The 18,222-nt window shown below is 44.4% G+C and overlaps 3 protein-coding genes and 1 long non-coding RNA gene across 12 annotated transcripts in view; 1 reads left to right on the forward strand and 3 right to left on the reverse strand.

Moving 5' to 3' along the window:
- The window catches only part of LOC119006405, a 49,401-nt gene that overhangs the window by 934 nt on the left and 30,245 nt on the right, over positions 1-18,222 (forward strand). For 5 of the 7 annotated variants that reach the window (XR_005070765.1, XR_005070760.1, XR_005070762.1 and 2 more), the window contains exons 2-4: positions 1,704-1,882; positions 1,986-2,117; positions 12,363-12,518. This is a non-coding gene — a long non-coding RNA (uncharacterized LOC119006405). Of the gene's footprint in view, positions 1-123; positions 250-1,660; positions 1,883-1,985; positions 2,118-12,362; positions 12,519-18,222 lie in introns of those variants that run through there. The other 2 variants (XR_005070766.1, XR_005070764.1) reach the window with 2 other exon arrangements.
- On the reverse strand, positions 969-2,905 carry aicda (activation-induced cytidine deaminase). Its single transcript, XM_037075077.1, has 5 exons — positions 2,867-2,905; positions 2,028-2,193; positions 1,618-1,900; positions 1,345-1,460; positions 969-1,171 (listed from the first exon to the last, which is right to left on the reverse strand). Exons 1-5 carry the CDS (start codon positions 2,884-2,886, stop codon positions 1,121-1,123), a joined length of 636 nt encoding a protein of 211 aa, XP_036930972.1. The 5' UTR covers positions 2,887-2,905; the 3' UTR covers positions 969-1,120.
- Positions 6,158-8,993, reverse strand: nat14 (N-acetyltransferase 14 (GCN5-related, putative)). 3 transcript variants are annotated; one of them, XM_037075047.1, is made up of 4 exons: positions 8,823-8,993; positions 7,430-7,591; positions 7,036-7,341; positions 6,158-6,947 (listed from the first exon to the last, which is right to left on the reverse strand). In XM_037075047.1, the coding sequence occupies exons 2-4, from the start codon at positions 7,508-7,510 to the stop codon at positions 6,504-6,506; spliced, it is 831 nt and encodes a 276-aa protein (XP_036930942.1). In that variant the 5' UTR covers positions 7,511-7,591; positions 8,823-8,993; the 3' UTR covers positions 6,158-6,503. The 3 variants fall into 3 exon arrangements, with proteins under 3 accessions (XP_036930942.1, XP_036930940.1, XP_036930941.1); XM_037075045.1 differs by lacking the exon at positions 8,823-8,993 and adding an exon at positions 8,086-8,308; XM_037075046.1 differs by lacking the exon at positions 8,823-8,993 and adding an exon at positions 7,766-8,061.
- Positions 9,178-18,085, reverse strand: znf628 (zinc finger protein 628). Its single transcript, XM_037074853.1, has 9 exons — positions 17,920-18,085; positions 16,915-17,480; positions 15,714-15,786; positions 14,688-15,617; positions 13,321-13,491; positions 12,846-13,179; positions 12,375-12,529; positions 11,676-11,918; positions 9,178-11,558 (listed from the first exon to the last, which is right to left on the reverse strand). Exons 2-9 carry the CDS (start codon positions 17,298-17,300, stop codon positions 9,582-9,584), a joined length of 4,269 nt encoding a protein of 1,422 aa, XP_036930748.1. The 5' UTR covers positions 17,301-17,480; positions 17,920-18,085; the 3' UTR covers positions 9,178-9,581.

Genomic DNA, 18,222 nt, shown 5'->3' on the forward strand with positions numbered 1-18,222 from the left:
TGCTACACATTTTTAGGCATACATGTCAGTTTACTCAGAGAGTACTTATGAGCCTGAAAATGACATTAAATGGCATCCAAAAGAAAAACTACATCACAAAATGGGGTGTGAAGTTTGAGAGAAGTGACAGATAAGCTAAGAAAAAGCGTTTATTGACACTTATTGCACTTACGGAAACAGTAGTTATCACTGGAGTGGCATGATTAAAATGTCACCATCAGTAAGCATCTTACTACACGATTACTGTTTGTAAGTAAAATACTCTGAGTCAACGTGTTCAGTGTTATTTAGCCATTTGTAGCCATTTATAAGTAATTTGTGGGAGATTTAATGATGAATTTTATTTCATAAAACAAAACATGTCAATATGTTAAACCCTTATTTCAGGCATCTAACCGAAAAAAAAACCCTCAGACTTTGAGACTAGGGAACTGGATGTGCAAAAATGGTATCTGATTCTGAGTACTATGACTACATACCACTTTATGCCCCTTTAATTTGCAGTCCTTAACAATGCCCTACAATCATAACTAGCCCTGCCAGCAGTTACACTAGCTGAATATACCTAGCTGAATAGTTCTACAATCACTTTTGAAATGCTAATGTTTGTCAGGCTAACTATTGGAAAGCTAACATAACTTCAAGTTCATAACATTTGAAAGGTGCATGTAATTGAAAATAATTTGCATTTAAAGCATTTAAAAAATCACAAAAACACCAACAGCATGTGATTATATAACAAAAAAATCTATGTATTGTGTTGCTGAAATATCTACTAAAGGTAGCATGCTATCCTGCTAGCCCCGAGCCACTTTATACCTCAAACACACCGACAGTGACAGTTAGCTATGTCTTGAGTATGAATTTGGCAAATGGTTAATTCTTACATATATCTCGTTAACATCAATGACACAATAATGCGACAATACTGTTTATTTATTATTTTATTTCACACCACTATATTGCTACAGAACCAGCAAGTAGCAGCCATCAAATCTTTCAAGCCTTGCTGCAAAGCTATTTTTTCTCAGTTTTTCATATTCTCAGTCTAGCAGTTGTAGTGATAGACAACACCAACATGTATTTATCTCTTCAAAAGTAATGGTAACACCAGTATGTTTCACAGTCCAAGAAGCTTGAAGGCATCTCTTAAATCTTCTGTTTCACAGGGCTGAGAAAGAAAGAAAGAAAGAAAGAAAGAAAGAAAGAAAGAAAGAAAGAAAGAAAGAAAGAAAGAAAGAAAGAAAGAAAGAAAGAAAACATAATTATTAGAATCATAAACAGAGCATCATGGTTTGACTTAATCCCTTGAGTTAAAAACATGCAATATTTTAAAACATCTACCTGGAGGATGCGGTTCAGTTTTCTGGTAAGGCGAACCGAGTTACGTTGCAGCTCTTCCCAGGCCTTGAATTGGCTCGCCTTGCGAGCCACAAAGGTCTGCCAGCAATAGAAGAAGTCTGTAAAGAGAGGGAAAAATAATCATTGTTTTTAGCATCCAGAAAACAATCATGATGAGGAAGACAATGGAATTTTTGGGTGGAATGTGGCCAACTTCCACACATTTCCGGCTCTAGATGTCTGCTCTACCACCTACACACAGTTTTCTTTGTCTACCTTTGTAACTCATGATTGTGATCTGCACACCGGCTTTTTTCAGCATTCTTAGGCCCTCTCTTTCACGGCTGTCCTCCATGTCACAGAAGTAGAGGCGAGAGACGAAGATTCTAAGGCGAAGGTTGGGAGTCTGGTTGAGGAACTGGCACAGTCTGAGGGAGCAGTTGGCACAGGGAGACCAGGAGCAGAACCAGGTGATAGAGTAACTAAGCCTCTTCTCTCCAGTGCCTCCATACCCCCACAAACCAGGGCACAAGGCTCCCAGGTAGCGCAGGAACAGCAACTATGAAAAAATGGTAGAACAGACAGAGGCGTGATACATTCATCCAGTAAATTCAGTTGGGTTTTTTTGCCTTTTGTCTAAACAGGCTCTTCTAGTATGCTTCTCCATTTTCACCCACATTACTCACCTCGACATGGATGCCATTGCGATTGCGGAGGTGTCCAAAGTCAAAGGTTAAGGTGTCTGGTCCCACTCGCCTCTTCACTACAAAGCACAGGTAAGTCTCACATCGACCCCTTGCCCAGCGCACATTCTTGTAGTGGTAGATGAACTTTTTGCGAGGCAAAAGCACACTAGACAAAGACAAAGAGAAAACATGTGCCATTTTTATTAGTTAATGAAATATGATGCACAACACAGCTTACCTACAAAGTATTTAAAATGTCCTTTTAAAGGCTAGATCCACCTACATGACTTTTTCTTATCAGTCATCATGTCATCAGTAATAATGCCACCCGTCAAAAGCGTTGCTGCTTTGTGAACCGACATCTTCGGTGACATATAGTCTCAGGAGTATTCAGTGAAGACAGTCGGTTTGTGCCGGGAAAGTCTGAGACAAATTCAATGCAGTAAATTTCCATTTTAACGTATTATTAATCAGATGACTCACACATGAATTCTAATCCAATAAATTGGCACAGTAAACTCATGTAAAACCTGTGGTTAACCAAATGTGAGCACTGGACAGTCAGAAGACGACTAGCATTCACTACTTTCTTCTCACTCTCAGTTTCAAAACTTTTAGCGAAACTCATTAATTATGAAACCTCAAATTGTTGCACTGAATGGTGGTACTGTGCCGTGGTTAATTAAACTAAAGAACATCTTATTAAAATAATATCATTAATATAAAGTTATGAAAAACGTTTTTTCCATTTACTTTTATGCATGTTTAATCTACAGTATATATAAATAAAAAACAAAGACATATACAACATATGAATAGAATGTATCCATTTTGCTCACCTGTCTAGCTTTGTAATCATTTTGAAAGACGCGCTTTGCTTTGTCACTCGGCGGGTGTGGGCAATAAATGAAGGTAAATGAGAAAGAGCGAAAGTGTGTGTGTGTGTGTGTGTGTGTGTGTGTGTGTGTGTATGTATGTGTGTGTGTGTGTGTGTGTGTGTGTGTGTGTGTGTGTGTGTGTGTTGGGGGGGTTAAAGGGAAGGAACTGAGAGTATATACCTCTAAACATAAACATCCTGCACACACCAGAGGCAGCTTCTGGTTGGACAGAGATTTTTCAAAGTAAATTTAGGGGGCGTGATACAAAGACGATGGATGGATTGCATTGTCTGGTGGCAAAACATTTAAAGCCATAAATGAATCACTCAATTTATCTTCTAAGGGCATCATGGTTTTTATGTGTTAGGAATTTTTTTGAATTAGCTCACATAATGATTCAAGTGAAACCAGTGATGTGGCACAAGGCAATAAAGGAATCTTACTGGGAAGGCAGATTACACAACATAGACTTTACAAACTAATCTTAAGTGACCACACATGAGAAGGAGGAGGGTTTGACGTGATTTGTAACCTTTGGAGTTTTTCACAGACGTCAGTAAACTCAGCCAACTGGCTGGAACTTTCCAAACACTGGAGACGTATCCAGCCACTGGCCCATCCGCTTTGGTTTTCCCAGATCATTAACTAAAAACCTCCAGATACCTTCTCACCTTGATCTACTGTGGGATCGCCACCCAACTACTCCTGCTATTCAGCCTTTCCACCTAGCCTGCCCCCCCACCTCTTTGGGGCCCCAAGATTTGGTGGAGCCCTAGGCGTTCCCAGACCCGGAGGCCCTGACACCTACTTTGTCCTCTGATCTGGGTTTTCCCAAACTGTGTCAGTCTGGGAGCAGAACTGTAATCGACCTCCCTCACCCTACGTGTCTGCTAGAGCGGCCGTCCAGCTGACCGACCACAGTGTGTGGATAAATCTCACTCATAAGCCTTTGAACCATCAGATGCTGTCATCCATCCTTGCCAAATCAGGATGTGTATTATTTTGCTCTTGCCTTTCTCTGCTCTGTCTGTTTTAGCTCTGGCCCAGTCTGCTCCCTCTGTGGCACTGCATGCAGGCATCCTGCTTTCCCATGACTCCCCTCACCCTCTCATGCACTCTGTGGTTTGGGGAATTCACCGTTTCCCAGGGTGGCTGTTTTTGGAGCTCATCTGTGTGCGTATTTGCGCATGTGTGTGCGTTAGCCCTCCGTATGAGCATGTCATTAACACAGTCTATATGTTCTACATCATCTGGAACAAATTTATCTAATATATCCTATGATTGTGTGGTGCCCCCAAATTTAGAGTGATTCATGTGTAAGTGTGTCTGCATGCTCTGAGCGACCTCACATCATATTACATTACTCTGACGGTGCAATAAGGCTAATGTCTCTGCACATTTGATCTCGTGTGCATGTGTCTTTTCCCGACTTCAAGAGGCTGATCAAATGCCAAACTATATGTAACCACTTCCCACCCAGCTCTCTGGGTTTGACCACAGCTGACCAAGGTCATCTCACAGTCACACATGAACGCTCACGTGCACTACCACCCCTCTTGTGCTCTGTGTGTGTGTGTGTGTGTGTGTGTGGTGGAGTAGTACAGTATGGCCAGACGTGGCTGTGCATTTAACCCGTTGTCAGGGGCAGAAACCGGGTGTAGGAAATGCCAAGTCATACTTTCCGAAACCCACCCGCCCACACCCTGCACACGCGCACACAAACACTCACACACAGCCATACCGTGCAGACGCACATGACCACAGTCACAAACAGACTTTCTTTCCAGTGTGTGAACTCACATCTGTTTCCTGACAACAATAATAGCTACAGATCGGGCGGGTAGAGGCCCAGCTAACAGGTGTCTGCTCTTTGACAGTCATGAAGAAACGACCCTGATGATGACCAAGAAGTGTCACCAGTAAAAACACTGTTTTCAAACAGCCTGACCACACACTTACTCAAGCAAGTAACAACACTGTTATGTTACTGGGTGTCTCAGCTTTCTCATCAAACTTAATTAAAGGACTGTGATTTTCCACTACAGCTCTCATGATTTAGAGCTGGTGTTCAAGTACAGGCCTTTGCTGTACGTATCCTTACATCAGGTGAGATGTGCCTCTTTTTCACACACATCACCATTGTACAAACATCCTGTAGAGTTTGTCTGTGGCACAGTGATGCTACACTGTCACCGCCTGTGGTTAGCAGTGTAGGTAGCTGCGCCTTGTGAGCATGAGGGCTGCTAACCATATTAAGGTTAGCCTCAGACTGGGGCTGTGTGCATCAACCCACCTAGTCACATAAACTGTCACTCACCTGCAAACCACACGCATTCTTGAGTCAAAATGCCAGATGCATATATTTAATGTGCCGTCTCTGCTGTGCAAATTTTGAAACACTAATTATCACATTGATTTATTTGTGTGGTTTCAATGAACTCTTTGCAATCAATTTGATTTTAGGGCAGTGACCTACAGTGACTTTCATTATAAGTAAATCTGTTTTAGCAATTATTCAGTACATTTAAAATGCAAGGTACTACAGTTGAAAACTCAAAGATGTTAAGTTTAACCATGCACACAAATCCTTACATTTCAGAGGGTTGTAACTGTTCTTGAATTTCAGCTCGCTTGACTGCTCCCTTCTACTGGGAAAATTATATTTTTCCCCAATTGTAACCAGAAAATGTTTATTATCAGTGTTAAAGGTAGAATGTGTGAGAACTGACCACTAACTGCTGCTAACTATAGCTGCCATTGGCTAGTTAGCTCAGTTGGCTGTGTTGCTAGCAGTCTGGATTGGGATCTTTGCAACACAACACATAAAGACTATAATGGCAGAAGTGATATTTCTTCACATTCTGTTGATAATTTACATTTTTGAATGTTTTCAGGTGAAGTTCAAAAAAATGCAAAATTGTCTTGTCTTGTCATCATAGAATAATAACAAAAAGAAAATGAAAAGAAAGAACAAGAAAACTGAAGCGAAAGGAGGGAGCACTGTTTTTGCAGAGTCATAGACCTACATGCTGTACATGAAGGAGAGCAACGGCAGCCAGGGTGCACAAAAAGATAAAAGCAGATTAATTCTGCACATTCACCTAAACCACACAGGCTTCCTATACAGTAACTGTACATCCTCCTACACGCATTTTTACGGTTTCACAATCAAATGCGTGCAGTCACACACACCATTTTAGCTGTGTTGAATTGTTTGAGGAAAGAACCACGCAGACACATATTTAGGAAACACACATTTTAAATAAATATTTTATTTCGTTACAAATGACGAGAGAACAGCACATCTGAAGGTTCATGTCATTTTTGAGTTATTAAATAACGAAGTATTGTCCTTATGAAAATGGGCAGATGGTACTTTAAATTATGAAAAAAGACAAATATATACTTAAAACAAATAACAACACATGGCATAAATAAATACTGGTATAAATTAAACAAATATTCAATAAATTATTAACCGAAACCATTCGTCAAACATTTGCTGCAATGACACAGTCACCTTCAGCAGAGATCCACAGTCGTCTTTGCCTTCAGACAGGCTGGGACACCTTGGGACACTGGGTCCATCATCCATCCATCACAGGTCTTTGTAAAACACCTTAGTGAGGGGGTATCCCAGAAATCCTCTCTCTGGAGTCTCCAGGTTCCTCTCCTCATCGTCTTCATTATTAGTCCCTTCCCCGAGTAGCCGATAGCCCAGCTTCCTGAAGAAGACCTCCCCCACCTTGGAGGGGAAGGGGACGTGTGCGTACACCCTGTGGGCGCCAGTCTCCCTCTCTCTCTGCTCCAGACTCTGGACCAGCAGCCGGCCCAAGCCCTCCCTGCGGTACCAGCAGCCCGTCACCACCCTGCAGATCCTCCTGATACCCGCTCGACTCTCGTTTTCCCGGAAGATGCAGCCGATGATGTCAAAATCGCATTCTGCCAGCCAGACCTGCCCCGCTGTCTGCTCCCTCTCTGGTGTGATCTTCTCTGTTGACACTTCTTTGTCCTTTTCTTTGGGGCTGATTCTGCGCTTTGGCTGAGTACAAGAAAAAAAGGATTATGCAGCTGCAACTTTTGGTCACAAGAATGAAGTAACAACTACCCAAAAAGCACTGTAGACTAACCCTTTTCGTCACCGGTGTCTTGCCACTGATCCTGCAGTAGGGATTCTGCAGCGTCTCGTCCTGTGTCCCTCTGTAGCTGCTTCCCAGGTAGTCCCAGTAGGGGCGGCTGCTGCCCAGAACCCCAGTGGACCGAGGCATGGTGATCTTGAGAAAGACAATTAGCAGGAAGACGGGAATAGCAAGCGCCAGGATGAAGGAATGGACAAGGCAGCGCAGGATCGAGGACAAGACAGCCAGGATGAAGAGGCAGAGTGGACGAGTGAGGATGTGGAGGATGAGACGGTTCTCTGTGCCCTCACTGCCTTCCTGGAGAAACATTGAGAAACAAATCAGCAAAGGCCTTACTGGGGAAAAAAACAACAAAACAAATCCCTTCATGACGATTTGTACAAACCTTGATGAGGGCTTTGACCACCTCTATGTCGTCCTCCTTCATCCTCCTCATCACCACCTGATCCAGCTCCAGCTTCACCATGTTCAGGCTTTTTTATGCTCCAACAGTGAGACCGTTTGCTCTGGTGCGAGCTCCACCATCCACTCTGTGTGCACAGGGACCCTACAAGAACACAGTTTTAAGGAGGGGTACATGGAAAGAAGGGGTGATGCTTGGAAGTTTGACGTTTGGCACTGAATCATGCAGATAACTGACACTGCTGTAGACTGACGGACAGGTTTACCAACACAGACATGATGCAGTAATAATGGGTCAGTGTATTTCTCCAGCACTCACATTATGCAATACAGTAGGTTTCGCCAACAGTGAGCAAGTAGTTGCAAGCTAACGTCGCAACAACAAAGACAGATGGGGATTACACAGGATTTGGCATGTGTCACCATCACTCCGTGCTCGTGTCGTGCACGCCATTCTCGCTTTTTTCATCCGCACGTTCAACACTGATCATCACCATCATCATCATCAAAGGGACAGTCGAAAGCGAAAAGACCCTGTTCAGATCCTTATATGGTTATTACGGAGTGCTGTGGTCTGCCTGCCCCTCACACATGCAGACCCCCACCAGCTCTTGCTCGCGCTCCACGTTTTCCGCTTACCTCGTGCACCACACGGCTCAGATCACACAGAAACCGGGAGACACACACCGTGTTTATCTCTCGGGTTTGTTGTCCGGTCCACGCAGGGTCGGGACGTTTGATTGAATGGTCACAGAGCACAGAGCGGCTTCTTGCGGAAAGGAGCGATTCCGAAAGCAGATGTACTCCGTTTAACGTCAGTCGAACGTTCTCTGTGTTGCGATCTACGTCGTTTGCGTAAGTACGAGCCGCACTCCGCAAAGGCTGCGTCACGGCATAAACGTCGCTTTACGTTTGTATTTTTAGCTCCCTGCAGTACCACAAATAACGTAAATATATCATGTTATATGTTACAAGTTAAAAGTGAAAGTCACCAGTCAAAGGATTTCTCTTACTTTTCCTTAATCTGTTCGCTGATAAACTACATTACAGTAACCAATAACCTGCCCTGATGACTTAATGTATTCACCTATGTCCATTTGTTAATCGGTTGGTTTTCTGTTGTTAGGATTACACAAAAACTACAAAACAGATTTCCTCAAAAAATGGAAGCGTAATGGGTCTTGGCTCAGAATAGACCCTGTTAACCAGGGCAGCCCAAAGTGGAGCCCACCATATTTAGTAACAGTTGGTCCACCATAAGTTTCAAATCAGCCCCCCAGACATAGAAAAAATAAATATATTTAAAAGTGCAATATGTAAGAATTTAGTTGGAAACATCAAACAAATTAATTATTAACTGAAGAGAGTATGCTAACCAGCTAGCCATGGTAGTAGTGGTGTAAGCATCTACACTGCCCTGGTGCTCCAAGCTCACAGTTCATTTGGTCGTGGAGGAGGTATGCGCTCTAATAAGTGCCATTCTAGTTTTATCTGCAATCAGATACAAAAAAATAGACAACAAAAAACAGATTCCAATAATCAAAACTATCAGTCGACCCATACTGTACAGTATACAGATGCTTGTACATGTATGTATAATTTACTTTTACTCATACTTTTGATGCTTAATACATTGAATATCAGATACTTTTGGGTACTTTTGACAACTACTAGTTTCCTAAAAAAGGAAAAGCTCGACTCACTACAAGAAAAAACAAACAAACAGGGAAATGAAAAGAGGTATTAACAGATTTATTAATAATTAGCTATTTACTATTAACATTGTGAAGAAAGTGGGCCATGTACAACATTTATTCACAAAAAAACGTATTTACTTCATAAACAAACTGCCGATGACAGTATTATTTAAACTAATATATATAGGAATAGTCCATGTACAGCCTATTTGAATGTATAACATTTCTAGTATGTGGCACCATGGGATAACAACACAGTACTCCACTAACTGCTGTTCTCCCTCAGCTCCAGGAGAACTCAAACCGACTAAAGTGCTAACACCACGAGCCCACAAAGAGTGAGGCATTCGCTCATACACACACACTTTCTTCTTCTCTAAAATGCACACAGGTTTTAGTTAGAGAACTGCATCTCTTTATTAGGTATAGGTCCATTTCTTATTGTGTCTTCAGCTGATTCTGCACCTCTGTGTTGTCTGCAGAACTGTGTTCCTTTACAGACTTCTCCTTTGCCTCTGCTGTTACACTCTCGTATTTCACCTCGCTACCTTGTGAGATCTCTCCATCCACTCCTCTCTCAATTCTTCCTTCTCTTAAGCTACTGGTGCTGACCTCAATAATGACAATCTCCTCCCCACTTTCCAGCTGAAATATATTATCCATGGCTCTTCCACCCTCAGTAACCCCAGTACTTGCTGCATTGCAACCTGCCCCTTCTTCCCCCATCATTCCCCCTTCACCTTCTATCAGGGCTATCATCTGCATTCCCTCCTCAGTTTCCTGCTCCATCTTGGTCTCGCCTCCAAGTTCAAACACCACCTCCTGCCCCTCAAGTGGCACCAAACTTTGAGTGGGTGTACAGGAAAGCTGCAGGCTGGTTTCTTGCCCCTGGCTGAAAGCTGCACTGGATGACCCACTGTCCTGTGCCTCAGTGTGGAAATGTAGTACATAGGACTCCCCCTGGCTGCCCTCCTCCCCTGACTGTGTCTCCCCCTGCTTTTCCCCACCCCATTCGCGCAAAAGTGACATCATCCCTCCCTTGTCTCCCCCCTTTTCCTCTTCACCTTGCCCATTTGTCTTGAACTGCAACACAAGTGATTTCCCCTCACCACCCATTTCTCCATCCACTCCCTCTCCTGATGCACCCCCTTCAAATTGTAACACATATGACTGCCCTCCCTCCTCTATATTCATCCCCTCCTTTGCTTGTCCTTCATTATCGAAACACAGCACAAACTGTTTCCCTGTCATGTTCTCTCCTGTCCTTATTTGCCCCACTGTCGTGTGGGGGTTCCTTTCTGCTGGGACTGGCGTAGAAACTGATGCTGTGGCTATTGTGGTGGCTGGTGTAACCATGGTAACAGTCGATTGGGGTCCTGAGGTGTCCACTGTGGGGGCTACAGTGGTGGTAGATGAAAGTATAGTAGTGCAAGATGTTGACAGGGGACAGTGGGACACTGTAGATGATGCTGATGACTCTGTGGTGGTGTTAGCAGCAGTAATAGTCTGTGTTACGCTGGTCACATGACAGTTTGTTACTGCAGCCTGACTGACAGGAGCTGTGGTAGATTTCTGAAGTGTAGCTTTTGGTTTGCGTCCCCGTCTGCCCCGCGCTGTTCGTGTGCTTTTCCCTAATATGGGCTTGGTCAGTAAAGAGTTGGCTGAGAGAGTGTGTGTTGGTGTGGCAACAGGAGTGTTTGCATTGTTATGATTGTTGGTGATTATGATCCTGGTCTGCTGCTGTTGCTGTGATATGGTCGGAAACTGGGCCATCTGAGACTGTGTTTGGTTTAGGACGGGCTGGAGTGCTTGGATAGTCTGAAGCACAGGGAGGGTCTGAGGCTCCTGAGCTGGTGGAGGGTTGCTTGCCGTTGGGACGAGTATCAAGCTGGACTGGCTGCCATTGTTTGAGGGGCACTGTAGGAGTAGGAAGTTTTGGGTCTGGGACGGAGGCGGTGGTGGTGGAGGCGGCGGTGGAGGGGCTGGGGTAGGGGATGACAGAGGAATGAGCTGCAGGCCGCTGGCTGTCTGAATCATGAAATAGTTCTGGGATGTGTTGGGGGGAATATTGAGTGCTGGCTGGGACACAATTAGGCTCCCATGGTTTCCTGAGGTTTCCAGGGTGATTGGGTTGAGCAGGGTTGTGGTGGTTGTCACTCCCCCAACACTGGCCTTCACAGCCACCCCATCTTTACCTCCACCACCAGGGCAGGGCAGCGGAACACCACTGCCATGGGTACGGATGTGCCTCTGCAAGTACGAGTGCATGACAAACTCCTTGGAGCAGTACGGGCATTTGTAGTCCTTGCTCGAGGAGTGTGTGCGAAGGTGGAGCTGGAGATTGGAGGAGTGTGTAAAGCTTTTATTGCAGTGTGTGCACCGGAAAGGTCTCTCACCAGAGTGGGTGCGTTCATGCTGCTCACAGAGAAATGAGAAGAGACAACGAAAGACGACAGGTTATCAGACATGGCAGATTTATTCAATGCAAACAGCTGTAAATATTTATGATTTCCCAGCTGAGTCTGTGCTCACCTGTTTTAGGTTTGACGTCTGTGAGAAAGACTTGTAGCAGATGCCGCAGATATGAGGCCGCAGTCCAGAGTGCATCTGACTGTGTCTACGCAGGCAGCTGGTGTTCTTAAAGGACTTGCCACACTCCTTACAAACATACGGCCTCTCGCCTGTGTGCTGCCGCAAGTGGTACTGATAGTGAGAGCTCCATTTGAAAGTGAGAGGGCAGTGGGGGCACTGGAATGCCCGAACGCCTGTGTGCACCTAGGTAAAGTCAACATGGAAGAACATTAATTTACATATTTGGCATGTTGTTTGACTTTTTTTAACAATAAAAAGCAATAAATGAGAATTATACTTAATTGTATTTACTGTTCAAAAAATGACAGTATCAGCTAGACAGGGTGGAATGAAATCCATTGCTCCCATTTAAATGTTTTCTATAAAAGAGTGGTAAATCAAAATGTGCGAAAGATGCAATCAAAACTTACAACTCTTACAACTGAAGTGTTATGAGACAACAGCCACAAAGTCACAACGAAGTTGTGAGCTACAGAATTAAAGGGTGTTTTCATTGCATACCAGACTGCTGCAGTCCCTGTGAGCTAAAGAAGTCTCGAGTGTCACGGTGACATAGATGATGAGATTTAGCTCCCAAATGACGGCTCTCTCACTTGGAAACCTTACTTGTGTGTAAATTTCTTGCAGAAAAAGCCTTACCCTTTGATGGATGGAAAGCAGTGACGACCTCTTGAAGCTCTTCCCACACTCAGTGCAGCGGTAGGGCCTTTCCCCAGTGTGATCCCTCATGTGGTACTTTAACCCAGATGAACCCTTGAAGGCTTTTCCACACTCCGAGCAGCGGTAGGGCCTCTCTGTATTACAGTATATGAAAATGTCAATTAAAACTGGCATATGACACAACAGAAACACAAAATGTTGGTTGGAAGAATAATGTAGGCGTCATCACAAAAGTGCAACCTGTTTATTGTTAACATCCCTTTGAGGAGACTCATAGAGACAACTATGGTTGCTATAAATGTATTATACAACCAATCTGATGTTGAAAACAGCATGGCAAGCTTCGCATTAACACAGTTAGCAGTGGAAGGAAAAAGCTTAAGTCAAATCTCCATTATCTTCATATCAAAATGCAGTTTTGTGTTTGTTCTGCTATGAAAATGTCTTTACCACCAGCAGGAGTGCTCTTGCTGGCTCCTGTCTTTTTGGGGGCTTTGGTCGGTTTGGCCGGTTGTTCCTCATGCTCCTCGCCAACGGTAATGATGTCCACATGGATCTCCCTCTGGCCTTCCTGCTGCTTGTCAGCTTGGCTGGGGGAGGAGGGAAGGGGGAGAGACAGGGAAAGGGAAGGAGGACACACAATCTCAGCCTCTGCCTCAGCCAGGAGACGTTGCTCAGGGGTGTGGGAGTGTTGGTGGGTGAGGAGTGAGGAGAGTAGGGGGAAGGAGCGGTCGCAGGCGGAGCAGCTGAACTGGGAGCGGGACTGGGATGAGAGAGAGTGCATCTGGACAAACAAAAGGGGAAGACAGGAGGCAAATATGATTTCAAGATAGATAAAGCAAAAAACAATACATTAATTCCAGTGCTCATTATACAGTATGTTGCTGTAACTTGTCTGACAGTATTAGTGGATGAGTATTCGCACCAGAGATACATGTCTGTTGAGGCCTCCACTGGTCTTGAAGGTCTTATTGCAGTAGCCACATGACAGCCCTGCCCATGTGGTTCTGGCCTCTGGCTGAACGGTCTCAGAGCTCTGAGTCACCTCGGTGAAGCTCTGCAGCAGGTCAAACTGGGCCTGGGTGGTGCCCACATTCTGAGGACAAACCAAAGGAAGTAATGCATATCAAAAATAAATCTTCACAGTGAACTCAAGCACCTTATAGGGTAGGTAAGAATGTTTTAGATTAATCAAAATAGATTATCTAGATAGTTGTGTATTTATCTTGACAATCAGGAATACTGTCATTCTATTTCAAACAGTAGATATACTGTACATCATACAACTCGATTGCCATTTTGTTTTACTTTATCAATTTAGCCTGACATTCTGTTTGTTAGCTTGTTTGAGTGATGTATCCATTGGGCTCAAGTCATTTTCAGTTGACACAGATGCTGCAGTGGCAGATGCCAGGAGCAATGTTTGTCACATTAATCCAGGAAATATGTTGTTCTATTGGTGAATCTCATCAACTCTTGTGCATTCTACTGATTTATTACTGATTTATGTTTTATTCATGAATGTAGCTAGCTAGCTAGCTAGCTATGATAGAACATGATGTCTCCATTTGTAATCCCACCTACCAAACTCTGACTGGCCAACTGTGACTCTATCTAGGGAGCCAGCTGTCAGTGAGCTCAGCACCAGACCTGTATGAACTGCTGAACAAATCTGAGATGTGGGTGGCTATTCAGAGGTCTGGAACTAGGTCACACGCCCCATGACCTGATTCCATACCTACATACTGCAATTCACTTCATTTTTTATTTTCATGTGTAAACTTTTCACACCCATTAACATCTGGCTTTGTTTTTTTTCAGTGAGACAGGGTACAATGGATATTCATTCCCTGGCCAAATGACTCTGCTGTGGTCACAATTATTTACTGGTGCCAGCTCCAATCAGCAATGATTGAAACATGACACCTGGGTGGACATGCTAATATTTAGCCCTTTTCCAATGCAACACCATGACACTTGTTTAAGTTTAGGACTTTGGTGCATTGATACTTTTCCATCTGTCTCCGTTCTAGCAGCACATCATTCAGTCGGTGTTGCGTTTGAAAGAGGCAATATACAAAAGTATCAGTGTAACCTTGTCTCCTCTATGCCGCTTTCTTTTGACAGAATGGCAAACTTGTCTACTGGTAATGGGAAAGTTGTCAGACACCTAGTTTTAGTGGTTTTACCTGGGTTTAAAAAAACCTGCATATACTTACTTATTTTAGTGTAAAATATTGTAATGTAAGAAGGTTCTCTTCTCACATTGATCTGTTTGATGTAATCACTTACTGTATTGCTGCCATCTCCTCCCTCTGTCAGTCCCAGGAGCACCTCTGTCGTATGACCATTTTCAGCCACTGTGGTCGTCTCCACCACTTCCTCAAAATCAGCCAGCAGGTGGCCGGCTCCAACCAGCCCATCCCCAACCTCCATCCCAGCCCCAGGCCCCGCCTCTGCACTGGCTCCGTGTTCCTCTGGAGCCATGTGGATGGACTGGTGCTCCTCCAGCTCTGTGCGTGTGCCAAAGGTGTGGTTGCAGCTGCCACAGCTGTACAGCAGCACACTGGCACCGGTGTCTGTACTCAGGTGAACCTCTGTCCCGATGGCCCTGGATGCACACACTGCCCCCCCAGAGGTGGTGAGGGTGAGAAGGCTCGGATTCTGGCCGGACGATGTGGTTGACAGGAACACTTCTTCCATCCCCACCCCGACTCCATCAGTTCCTTCCTGGCTCACAAATCCCACCATGTCCGTCAACATGGACGATGTCACTTCCTCAGCCCCTACCACCACCTCCACTACCTCATTTTCCTTCCTTGCATCCTCACCCCTCTTTCCCTCCTTCCCTCCTGCATTGAGGTTGGAGTGTGAGTTCTTGTGCAGGGCCAGGTTTGACGAGTGTGTGAAGCTTCGTCCACACTCACCACAGATGTAGGGCCTCTCACCTGTGTGTATCCTCATGTGCTGCCTCAGGTTGGTAGACTGAGTGAAGGATTTGTTACACACGGAGCATGTGTAAGGTTTGAGACCAAGGTGGACATTCTTGTGTCGCCGCAGACTGCTTGAGTTCTTAAAGGCCTTGGGGCAGGTGTCACAGGGATAAGGACACTCGCCAGTATGCTGGCGCAGGTGATACTGGTAATGCGAACTCCATTTGAAGGTCAGGGGACAATAGGGGCACAAGAAAGTACGCACTCCAGTGTGGACACTCTGATGGACCTGAAGGCAGAGAGATAGAAATGTAATATAGCATTTCATTTTCACAACAGACAGAATCCCGCTTTATAACATATAATAAATATAATAACATCTCACCTGGAGCAGAGAGGAGCGTTTGAAGGCTTTGCCACAATCCTGACATTTGTAAGGCTTCTCCCCTGAGTGAGACCTGCAAAACAAAAGACAGCACTATTTAATATACAGTAATTACACGTGTGACATATAATCAGGATAGAAAAACATTGCGATACTTTCTCTTGTGATATCTCTTATACAGAGCCACCATGTTTGAAATTCAAAGGTATGAATTTACAGATTTTCCACATTACTTGATTTTCCTGTTAACTTAATTCCTGACAGATTAAGAGCTGCAACGATTAGTCAATTGAAAGAAAACATTTTGATAATTCAGCAATTATTTCAGTCATTTTTAGAGCAAATCCTACAAACATTTGCTGGATCCAGTTTCCTCAATGGGAAGATTCACTGCTTTTCTTTGTCATTTATGATAAACAGCAGAATAGGTGGGTTTGGGTTTTGGATTGTTGGTTGAACCAAAGAAACCAAAGAAACCATCTGAAGATGTCGCTTTGGGTCCTGGGAAATTGTGATGACCATTCCCCCTTTTTTGGCCATTTTATAGACTATAGCGATTAATCATGAAAATAATTGTCAAATTGATCACTAATGAGATAATCTAAGCTGCAGTCCTAGACAGACTGAACCAATTTGAAGTGAGGCAGAGGTGGCGCTTGGGCTCGATACTGAACATCCATACTTTTATGTCACCAACCAAACTGCCTCGATAGGAGTGACGATCAAAAAATGGCTTGTCATTTGAACCAGATTTCAACATCAGTGAGCCAATAAGCTTGCAGAATGCTTGTTGTGCAAAGATGTAATAGTGCTGGTGATTGGCTGTCTCAAGGCAAACATTAGGTTATGCCCAGAGAAGAGGCTAACCACGTGTATGTTAAATGTAATCTTTTGTTAAAACGGATTTCATAAAATGTGTTCAGGAACCAGTATCAGACTTATGTAACATACTAGTGATATATATAATTGTTTTTTTGAATGATACCAAGCCCCAGGTGGGTCCAGTCTTGGCTCCAGATATTTATCTTTTAAAGCATTCTGTTCTCTGGCTGTTGAATGTACAATTACAATATACACTTCTGCCCAGCCAACATTCAAGCTTTCTCTTATTCACTGTAATGCATGGAGTGATATTAATAGCTTCACGGCACCATTGTAATAGTGTAACAGCAATAAGGAGAAAAACTGTTATTGTGAGTACCGTTGGTGGTAGAGCAGAGCAGAGGAGCCTTTAAAGGCCTTGGGGCAGAGGTTGCAGCGGTACGGCCTCTCATTGTTGTGACTCCGCTGGTGGTGGGTCAGCCTGGACGACCACCTGAAACTCTTCCCACAGTCCATACACTGGAAGGGATGGTCCGACTGCTCGGGCTGCTGGGCCGGGCCTGACACAGACGATGTTACCATGTCCAGAACCACCTCCTCTCCACCCTCTACCACTGCCTTGTCTCCATCCACCAGCTCCCCTCTGTCTCTGTCGTCTTCGCCGTCCTCTCCTGAACCGAGAAGTGATGGGAAAGGAGAGAGCGAGGCGGTGGACTGAGGTGGTAAGAGTTCTGCTTGGACCACTAGGGCAACTGAGTTAGCCATTACCAGAGCAGGCCGGTGGCAGTTGAGGGTATTCCTTGGAAGCAGGAGTGGATTATTTTTGGTGCAGCATCATGTTTTTGTTTTTTCTTTCACATTTTCTTCTGTGTAGTTCATAAATTCCTTCCCTGTCAACCACTGGAAACACCAGCTGTCATCCCAAGTAGACAGCTCAGGACAGGTCTGAGAGAGTGAAATGGAAATAAATACAGTATTACAATTTGGTAACTCCTGGTGAGAGTGTCCCCTTTAAATTCCTCCTCCTTGCTTCCTCCCTCCCTCCCTCTCCCCTGTCTATGAAGCTGGTCCCCCCCTCCCTCCCCGCTGTCTTTCCTCTGGCCGTCAGTCCGTTTATGTCCGTCTACGCAGTGCGGTGCCTACAACCATTACACACCACACACACAAGCTACAGCTAAGTTACACATTAAGCTACTTTAAGACTGTTTCCTCCGCTGTGCGAACCGACACACAACACACAGAGAAAATATCAGTATTTACTGTATCAACAAAAACAGCTGCTGGCCTTCATTTAAAGCTAATCTCGCCCCCTCGTCAATGCGGAATAGCGCCGTTAAACTGCTCAATAAGGACGTGCATGAATTCAGGCTGTGCCGGTACTCACCGAGCATCTTTAGCTCATCTTTAAGCTATATTGTTGATATTGTGAAAAGGAACTGGGTACCGCAGTGCTAATCCACACAACCTTAACAATAAACACAGCGCAAACTAACAGCAGTTCTCCGCCCGATGCCGCCTTCCAAGAACGGCGACGTCGATTGGGTGTTAGCGCCAGTAGACGCGCTACTGCCATTGGCTGAGAGCTCCAACAGACAGATTGACGTTCTTAAACATCAATTTGAAAATATTTTTAATGTCCAAATTTAACGGAAAAGGCTAATCGATGATATATTTATCAACGAATATG

The sequence above is a fragment of the Acanthopagrus latus genome, chromosome 17 (assembly GCF_904848185.1).
Source record: "Acanthopagrus latus isolate v.2019 chromosome 17, fAcaLat1.1, whole genome shotgun sequence".
NCBI lineage: Eukaryota > Metazoa > Chordata > Actinopteri > Spariformes > Sparidae > Acanthopagrus > Acanthopagrus latus.